The sequence below is a fragment of the Glandiceps talaboti genome, chromosome 19 (assembly GCF_964340395.1).
Source record: "Glandiceps talaboti chromosome 19, keGlaTala1.1, whole genome shotgun sequence".
Taxonomy (NCBI): Eukaryota; Metazoa; Hemichordata; class Enteropneusta; family Spengelidae; genus Glandiceps; species Glandiceps talaboti.
In genome coordinates this window covers 19,182,806-19,193,040 of record NC_135567.1, presented here as the reverse complement: position 1 = coordinate 19,193,040, position 10,235 = coordinate 19,182,806, and the positions used below count along the sequence as shown (strand labels likewise).

The following is a 10,235-nucleotide window of genomic DNA, read 5'->3' as shown; positions in this document are numbered from 1 at the left end:
TATCTTACCATCTACGCTGTAAAATGTATGTTCAGATATGTCATGTCGGCGTACCTTCATGCAACAGCAAACCCCTCTCACCGATAAAGATGGTGTGACATAGGTTAGTCTATATTGTGAACAGTCTGTAGAATACATAGTGTTGGGGCGCCCCCACACATCGACCAAACCCTCTCGCCAATGAGAGTCAAATGACATGACGTAACTCGGCCTATACTTGAATAATCTGCAAGACATTGTGTTGGGGCGCCCTCATGTGGCAGCCACTGGTGAGGGCAAAAGGACATGACATATCTGACAGTCTCCACATTGAATGAAAGGTGACTATAAAGTAGAAAAAATACACATGGCAAGTAAAAAAGCATATATATAACAGTTTACACTAAAGAGTTCATTCTGAATAAATTTGATCTAAAGTAAGGGTGTGCTTACTGTCGTGATTTACTGTCCAGGGCTTGAAATTAACAGTAGTCCTCTACCCACAGACTACCAATTCTTGTCATGGGGCTACCATAATTTGCCCACTCATGCTACCACTGATGCAATGATTTAAAGGATGGAAGATTTACAGACTTTTTTTTCCAAAAGAGGAACTCTGTTTTCAGTTCAGGAATATAGGACTACAGGTCACCATCCTTGGACTACCAATTTCAGAAATTGGTAGCCCACTAGGACTACCAAAGAAAAAAACAGTTAATTTCAAGCTCTGACTGTATTTCTCTCTACAATGTTAATCAAATTATCCTTCCAATACAGAGGTCAAGAAATTAAAATGTGTTAGAATAGACTTGGCTATTTAGCTGTCTTACCCTTACCGTCTGCTTTTTGATAAAACAACACAAATACATTCTATGTTTGTTATCTAGGAAGGAAATAAAGTAAAGATGGCGCCAATATACATTTCTAATAATTACTACTTGATACATATTTACATTACATTTGATACAACTTAGCATTTTGTCCACACTTTTCCAAATATTTCATCCTGTCCGACAAATAATTTTTTGATGACATCTCTCATATTTTGTACTGGGTTCATACACTTTAAAATTTTTCATCACTTTTCTAGGAATACTCGAATCAAATTTGGTCATTTTCCAGAGGGTTGACCAGTGAAATACATTTCATTTGCCAGCATACTTGCTTCTTAATACATTTCTAAAATAATTGACACTTTATGACTGTTATGTCAGTTGTTCAGTCCATCATGTCTCCAGTCGTTTCTAGAAATCGATCTAATTTTCCCAAGACTTCAATTGAGTTTCTTGAAATTCCAGGAGTGTATGAACCCTGTTTGCAATGAAGGATTAGCTATTTATTACTGTTTAGAAGTTGAATTAATTCTAGTAATTTAGAGTGACTGTTATATATGTACACAGACTGTAACAAAGTGACAATGAAACATTTCATTTTTTCTGCCTTTTTTCAACAAAAATCAATTTTGCATGAATCTGAAAGGTTTCATCAAAATTAAATAGAAAGTAGATTTGGAAAGTCAAATGACAAGAAAAGAGTTATACACACTACATGCTTACCTACTTGAACTATGAACTATGACCTAAGGTCAACCTTAGAGTTGTTTGTTTGCAAATTCACTTCTAATAAAATAATTTTTAAATTTCACATTTTTGCGATAAAAACTTCAAACTTACTAATTAATTATCTCATTGCTTTTTAATCGGGCAAATATTTTTATTTCACATGAAGTTGCTCTCAAAAGGCTAAATATGAGAGAAAACTAACTCTAAAAAAGTTTTGCACTACTACTATTATATTATCAATAAAAATGTTAAAGTTTGCTTTTTTTAACGAAATAATACACTTCTTTGTAAAATAATGTAAATTCTGTTAGATTGTTGATAGTAGTGTTAATACATCTAAATTTTTTTATACTAGTATTTATCCGTCAGTATCAAACATTCTTCTGATCGTCAATGCAATTTCTTTGTAAATATTCATATGTCCAGTAAATTTTTTGTGAATGTGAAGATTGTTTATATGCAAATATCTATGAATTTTCTTCTCATTTTGGTTAAATTTTGATACGAAGAAATTTGTATGACCACTTGCTATAAGTCTGATCCAAAATAGTGATGCAAATTACCAAAATGTTGGTACAAACTACAAATTGTAGTCAGTTACTTTTGGCAGGAAAATGTACTGCAGATTGTAGTTGGTTACTTTAGGTGGGAAAACGCAACTGTTGGCTAGCAAAATACATGTACTTACAAAGTTTTGTCTTCATCGTTGTTATTTTGACATCAATTGTCCAACAGTTCATGATTTCTAAAGTATCAAATGTCAAATTTATTCAAAATTTGCTGATGACCTATACAATTTTTGCTTTGTCATTTTTGGCGGGAAAATAAAATAAAATAATATTTTCTTCATTTTAACAGTTTGGAGTCTTTCCTCTTAGTGTCATTATATTTGTGAGCACAGTCTTCTGTATGTTAGCCAAAAAAGAGTTTAAATTCAATTTTTTTTTTTAAATAAATTTTTTAGCAATAAATACTTGAAGAAAAGCAATGTAAATTTAATCTCTATTTTGAGACCATTTCATTTTAAAAGAAATTCTTCAATACACCAGTTCAAAAAGAAAAGAAAATTCATTGAAAATTAGTCAAAAGTTTACAATTTTTGTTCTGTAAATTTGGAGGGAAAAATGTTTGATACCGAAGAGAATTATAGCAGCACATTTATTGCTATCACAATGAATACTAAAACTATCGCACAATGTTCTACTCTGTTTAATCATAAAATCTACTTTCTAGCGTACGACAACAGTGTTGATCATAAAATCTACTTTCTAGCATACGACAACAGCGTTGATCATACAATCTACTTTCTAGCATACGACAACAGTGTTGATCATAAAATCTACTTTCTAGCGTATGACAACAGCGTTGATTATAATATCAAACATACTCATGGCGGTTTTTGAACAAATATCAGTTTGCAGACGACAGGTAAAATTTTTCCGAATAAACATGACTTTTGTTTATTTCATGTTCCTAGTAAGAGTATGCCGACAATATACAGATGCACTTTCAGTTGAAACCAACGTTCACTTTCTAAGCTACTTGAAAACGTCGATCATATTATGTTGAATCCTCAGAAATGTTGGCGATGCGATCATTTGCATATTCAAGACTTCCTTTTTGTGATCAAAACTACAGTACTTTTAGTCGATACTATTTGCTAATATTAAACACTAGCTCACTTGAATTAAACCTTATTTCCTATCAATCTGTCGAACATTTAAACATGTATTAAACTACTATGAATGAAATTTGTTCTTTTGTGAGTTTTTCTGCAACTCTCAAATTGTAAATCTTTGTGAATGATACAAAAACTAGAAAGAAATTATCTTTTTTCTCTGTTTAGAATTCTTCTGCAATCCTAACATCGTAAATTTTAATGCACACATGAAAACTACGAAGATTTTTTTTTATAGATTATTTTTACTTTCCTTCTTTAATATTTTTGTTCTGCGTCTGGCATCTATGCCTGACCTACAACCTGTTTCCTCACCAAAAATTGACAAATTTTATCGTATTTTTTGCAATTTTTTATCTTTTTAAACACAATTTTTGAACCGAAGTATCTAAATTTGTTATTTCTATGGATTTTTACCTTAACCCTGAAAACTTTTGCACATTCCTATTGTTTTCTGACTGATGGACTGCACCACTATAGGAAAATAGGGGTGACAAAAATGGTAGGCAGCATGATGCACAAATTGCAAATCTTCTCGTACGAGTGTGAAACCCATGGGAAAAACATTCCATGGAAGTATGTCTATATGTACTTCATCTCTATATCTGCTAATGTTCTTTCCATGGACTACACACATCAGTGCGTCCTCTAAGCCAATTTTACGTGGCACTGACGCACGCAATTTCTAGTGACGCACCAAAATTTGGTGTTCCCCTATCTCTTACTATGTGGTGAGTGTGCCCTCTAAGCCAATTTTACGTGGCACTGATGCACGCAATGTCTAGTGACACACCAAAATTTGGTGTTCCCCTATCTCTTACTATGTGGTGACTCACAAAAAATGAGTTTTTCTCATTTTGACTCACAACAACAAAATTTAGCTATCACAAGAGGGCGCACTGCTACACACACAGGCAAGTGAAGATTATGCAAAGAGTGAAGGCAGGGGTATAAACAAAATGGCAGGCGTTCTTATACAGAATTGTAGTCTCAGTTACCCAGACTCCCACTGCTGGGGACTATACCACAAGACCACCCAGACGAGTGTCTGGGGACACCCCAACTTGCCACACAGAAACTCTCTCCCAAACAGTGCATGCTGGGGAATTGCACGTCCAACAATGAACAACCCAGGTTATGTCTCAAGCAACTGATACATCTTAATTACAACAAACAGAGCTTGTAACTTTGTAAGGCCATTTTTTTAAGCCTTGAAAGAAACATACCATGTGACTTCTGGTGTGGGCGACTTTGGATTACCTTTCCCCAGACTCTCGTTTGGGTGGTCTAGTAGTAGAGCCTCAAACAGTGGGAGTCTGGGTAACAGAGACTAACAGGATTGTACAAAAACTAACATGGCAGGCATCAAGATCAGATTCACATCTGAATGAGATGAAAGCATTGATAATAGGGGCAGTGACAGTAACAAATCTACAGACAGTGGCGTGGATAGGTCACATTTAATGTGAAAACCACTCCAGGGCATTTTGATAAACTATGGTTACTGGAGTAATTTCATCATATACTTATAATTACCGTTAAAGTCATATTATAAGCCGCATACATATTAAAAGCTGCACCCCTACTTGGAGGTGCTGGCTTTGAGGGTACATCAAACAATTTGTGAATAATAAAAAGTATGTATAATAAGCCGCACCCCTACTTCACAGCTAGCTTCACCTCATATTTGCACCAAAACAATAGTAACGATGCATTCAAATGTAATACTTTTTGTTTAATTTTCAGAAACATCAAATTGACCTTGTACATCAAATTGACCTTGTACCTCTATACGGTATCTTTGCCATATGCAACATCAACTTAATGCTTCTCTGAAATCACAAGTAATTGTAGGTGATGTAAAATCATGAAATGACTCTCCAGAATCCATAATTTATGAAAATGTGTCCATATCCTGGAGTGGCGTTCCCATTTAAATTTCATATATCAATTCATCATATGAAATCTTAAATTGAAAATATTTCCAAGTATTCCGTGAGAATCCTTTGTACAACCAAATATCCAAATATTCTTGAATAAAATTTAAAAAGTGAATGGTGATGACATATCAGTGTTCTGACCAATCAGGTGATGACATACCAGTGTTCTGACCAACCAGGTGATGACATATCAGTGTTCTGACCAATCAGGTGATGACATATCAGTGTTCTGAACAATCAGGTGATGACAAGCTTGGGGAAGGGATGACATATCAGTGTTTTTGCTAAGGGTGGTAAATAGGTAAAATCTATCGGGGTTCCCATGTCATTTTACCTGGGTTCCAAAACAATATTACTATGACTCTACGGGGAAAAACTGCCATTTTGACCCCTTCCTTCCTTTCTGTTACAGGGATTCCCCAACCTTATCAAAAACACTGCATACTGACCAATCAGGTTCTACATAGTTTAACTCTATGAGCTACTGACCAATCAGGTTCTCCATAGTTCAACTCTGTGAGCTATTGACCAATCAGGTTCTACATAGTTTAACTCTATGAGCTATTGACCAATCAGGTTCTACATAGTTTAACCCTATGAGCTATTGTTTCCAAACACTGAAATTATTCTCTATATGTTTGTACAGAGCAAGAATGACTGATGAAAACAAACTCAGCTATGGTAACAGACAGTCAACAAAACACTGTATGTTCATAATGTGCTTATTATTTGCATCAATCTTCACAAATCTTTGTTCTTCCTTGATGTAGTCGATGGTCAAAGCGATCTTCAATCTTTCATCATAGAGGTGTTGTTGTTGTTGTTTTTGGAGGGGGGATAAAGTGATATCACCAAATTTAGATACCTGGATGTCGGCAATTTCACATGCTTGGATGTCCCGTGTTTGCGAATACCATCCAAAATAAGAACTGGTTCGAAGAGTTGTGATTTCACGTATATCAGGGTCAAAGGTCAATGAGAGCACAAAGTAACTTGACTCAATCTCAGCTTATGATTGGGGTGAAAAGTCATAGGTGCAAAATGTTGAGGTCAAAGGTCATGACCGGGTCACTGTCTCAGGTTACTCAACTCGGCTTCCAAGTGTCTGATTCTCATATCCTTACTTGCTACTTCTCCTCGTAGTCGACGTATCTCATCCTGTTGACGTAGGTACGCTTTACGTAGCTGTAACAAAACAAAAACACAGAAAAGATGAAGTTGTTCCTTCGTGTCGGTCTTCATAGTGTCTGTATCTGTGCAGCCCATACAGTCTGCAGATCCATGGGGAAACACAAAAATAACCCTCTCTACTTCAGTGAAGACAACTGCAGAGCCAATCATGAACAAGCAAATGACATCTGCCCCACATACACACTTGCTCTAAAGTGCTAAATAAAAAGAACAGTAACTGCCATAAATAGTAGATTGTGTGACAGGTTTGTTGAGAATTTAAAAAAAAAATCACGTCATTTTAGACCAACTGTCCTGACCAGAAATAATTTTTTTTTTTGCCTTAGTGACACATTTATATTCATTTTTTTGTAATAATTTTGATTGCGGCAGATATTTACAATATATATAACGCCCTTGTTACTGTACAAATAAGACGCCTAGGGTGCATACGAAAGGAATATTGTTGATATAGCGCCCTCACAGTCCTTACCTCGTCCATGTTCATGAGATCTGACTCGGTCTTTCGTATAGATGATTGTTCTGTTGGCTGTTTCGTAGTACCACCAAATTTGGATATAAGAGTGGATCGTGTACGCGACACATACGATCCTGATCCCGCCATGACATCGTTATCACTTGTTGTTGACCTACTAACGGGTGGCGAAGTTTGCAATGTTGGAGACGGTGACCTCCGTAATGAGCTTTCGTCTGGCATCTCGTCTGATTGGCTGATGATTACGGTTTTACGTGTTGCACCTTCCAATACTTGAACTTTTCGGCCATCACCTGCGAAAGCCTCTTGGGAGCGGTTTTCAAAGTCATCACTTTGCGTTCGTTTAATTTCGCGATTTCTACTTTGACGCTGATTCTCAGGTTCAAATGATTGTCTCCTTTCGTGAACGCTTTTTAGCTTCTCGTTCTTGTTTTCGGGACTTTCATCAAATACGCCATCGTCTACTTCACCATCTTCATGAACTTTACGAGGACGTCGAATAAACCGCTCTGGAGATCTTTTCTTTTGTCTTTCAGGTGATGGTTGTTTGTGTATACTTGTCTCTGCACTGACGACCTCGTCTGTTGTCACAGGCTGACTATGCCGCCATTTTGTTCTGCGAAGGTTGTCTGGAGATGTGATTTTGACAGGATCCTCGTTTGCGACAAATTGCGGTACCTGTTCTAGTTGCACCGTATCAGTTTTTTCAGTTACTTCGACTACTTCTTCTCTCGTCACATTTCTCGTAGGTGATACGAGTTCAGGTTCTTCACCCCACAATTTACGACTGCCCTGATACGTCTTGACTTCGGCTAACTGCACTTTTACGAGTTTCGGCTTTTCTTCTCCAAGAAAATTTTGCATATCAGAGACGTCGGTATCGACCCTGTTATCGGTGGTGGGAAATGGTTTTCCATAAAGTGATACATCTTCTTTTTCATCTGACGGTGCTCTTCCGAAACGATTATTTTTTCTTCGCTCTGTTGGTGAAAACTGCCTTCGCTGAAAACGATAGTCGCCGTGATCGTCCGGTGATTGTTTTTGTGTAAACCTTGTATCTGTTCTATCCTCTTTTAGCGAAAACTGTTTACGACGAAATCCGGTATCCACTTTCTCTTCTCGTGGAGATGTCGGCTCATCCGTCGATTTTGAACGATAGAATCCCGCATCGGCCTGGGGTTGTTGCGGTGGCGACCTTACGCTAGTCTGTTCTTTCTTTTCATCTTTCTTTGACGTTTGTCTATAATAACCTGCGTCTATCGCAGGTCTAACTTCGGGAGTTTCGGTGTTCTCTATTCGACCGTTTTCAAGTCCACCTGGACGAAAATCAGCAGCTGATGGGGGCGTGAATACTTTGTTGTTGTCGCGTACGGACATGAGGATTGGGTCGCGATCTATGCCTGATAACCATTCTTTTGCTGATAACGATGGTTCTGGAGAGGGTGTGTCTGGGTAAATATCATCCTGGAACATATCCGACTGAAAGACAAAAAGGAAACAATTTCATGATTATCTTATTAGAAATTTTCCATAATTTACATATTTTCAGATAATGCAAGAATTTGACAATTTTGACGAATGTGGAGTCATGATGGTTGAATAATTAGAGTGACTGGCTTGGAATCTGCAGGTCACTGCCATTTGTTTCTGAATGGCCAAAGTCCTCGGGCAAGATATGAACCACGATTGTGCCTCAGTCAACCCAGCTGTATAATTGGGGACCTGGTAGGATAGAGGTTGCAATGTCGAATGCTTTAATCCTATGCGCTTATACAGGCTTCAATGGAAGTATAAAGGGCCATTATGCTGCCATTGATCTGTATCAGGGTAATAATTGTGAGTGCCTTGAGCTCTCACCAGGAAAGGTGCATTATAAAGTTGGATTATTATTATCATTACAAAGGTGATGAACAAGTTCAAATTACAAACCTTTCTTGGTACAATCATTCCTACAGGTTCCACTATTCCAGCTACAGAATGAAGTTTGAAAAACCTCATGATTTCACAGCGGCTAAAATCTAGTCCCCGTTTTGGCATTGAGCCAAGACCACGTTGTGGTGACGCTGACTTGTACTCCGAGAGATAGTGAAATCCTGTACCATCAGAAACTATTTCATAGTATCGTATATTGCCATCACCCTAAAAGGAACATCAAAGACAATTGACAGCATTAATGCAAGCACTTATATATTTTATTTTATTTTTCATTTATTTATTTATTTCATAAACGACAATCCATCCATTATTTGGGTTTTCATTGCAAAATATAACAAACACATATTTAAAATACAAATAAACGTGACAGATACCAAAAATTATGCAACAATATTGAACACTGAGAGGAGTGGGAGAATGCAGAAGGTATTAGATTGATGAACTATTTACAACGATGGATGCCCTATATCTGAAGGATTGGAAGTAGGCTTTGGGAATGTGGAATTTGGTTCTTGTGTTGTATTGACGAAAACGGTATCAATGGTTGTTATTAGTTCAGAAAGGTATGATGGTACTTTGTTAGTAACACAATTTTTGACAAGCACTTATTTTGTGAAAGTCTATTTTTATTGAGCCAAGGCTACATTACAATTCTACTGACTAGTATTCAGAAGGAAAAGAGTCCTGATGTGTTTGAAACTATTTCCTAGTATTACGTCACATATAAACCAAGCTGCACCCATTCAAACAGAAAATACAGAATCAATATCCTGATTGTTTCTCTCTCTCTCTCTCTCTCTCTCTCTCTCTCTCTCTCTCTCTCTCTCTCTCTCAACCATGTGTGTCTACACACATTGTGCAGGTATAATCATCATATACTCAAAATATTTTACTTCATTTCCTCTAAAAAAAAATACTAGTGACCTAAGGGGTTTGTCACCACTAGTCTTCTAGTCACAAGCCCCCTTAGGTCACTTGTATTTTATAGTATATCTCAATATATCTCGCCTTGCCAACTAGAAACATTATTGCGAGCTGTATGTACAAACACAAATACATTTTGTACTGATAGAGGGCGCACTCACAGTAAATACAAATAAATCTCACCTTGCCAGCTAAGAACATGACATTGTTATCGCTGTCAAAGTACGGTAATAGAGTACCGGATCCAGAGTCTATGTTGTCGATTCGTTCTGGTTTGGATAAATCCGCCTGGAAATAGGAACACAAATAAAAATCTGAAAATTGATTAAAATAAGGGGGAAATACTAGAGGCAAGTCTACATTTTGGAAATTGTCAAAATAGTTTTCAGGAAATCCTGTACACTGGCAAGATTTGTGTGAATATCAGAGAGAATCGGTCATATTCCAGTCACTTTCTTTGCATTGCCACAAGAGGGTGCCCCATGAAGAAACATGAAGGCTACGATGGCATGACATGGTAGGGCATCCAAAGTACATAAAGAAGTCAGCAA

General features: G+C 36.9%; 1 protein-coding gene across 2 annotated transcripts in view; it reads right to left on the bottom strand.

Annotated features, from left to right (window-relative positions):
* Nucleotides 1-5,118: 5,118 nt before the first annotated feature.
* Nucleotides 5,119-10,235, bottom strand: part of LOC144449917 (uncharacterized) — a 36,888-nt gene continuing 31,771 nt past the window's right edge. For both annotated transcript variants that reach the window (XM_078140466.1, XM_078140465.1), the window contains exons 7-10: nucleotides 9,868-9,972; nucleotides 8,755-8,964; nucleotides 6,823-8,304; nucleotides 5,119-6,344 (exon numbers count right to left, since the gene is read on the bottom strand). In XM_078140466.1, coding sequence (XP_077996592.1) covers nucleotides 6,228-6,344; nucleotides 6,823-8,304; nucleotides 8,755-8,964; nucleotides 9,868-9,972 — 1,914 coding nt within the window. In that variant the 3' untranslated portion in view covers nucleotides 5,119-6,227. The remainder of the gene's footprint in view (nucleotides 6,345-6,822; nucleotides 8,305-8,754; nucleotides 8,965-9,867; nucleotides 9,973-10,235) is intronic.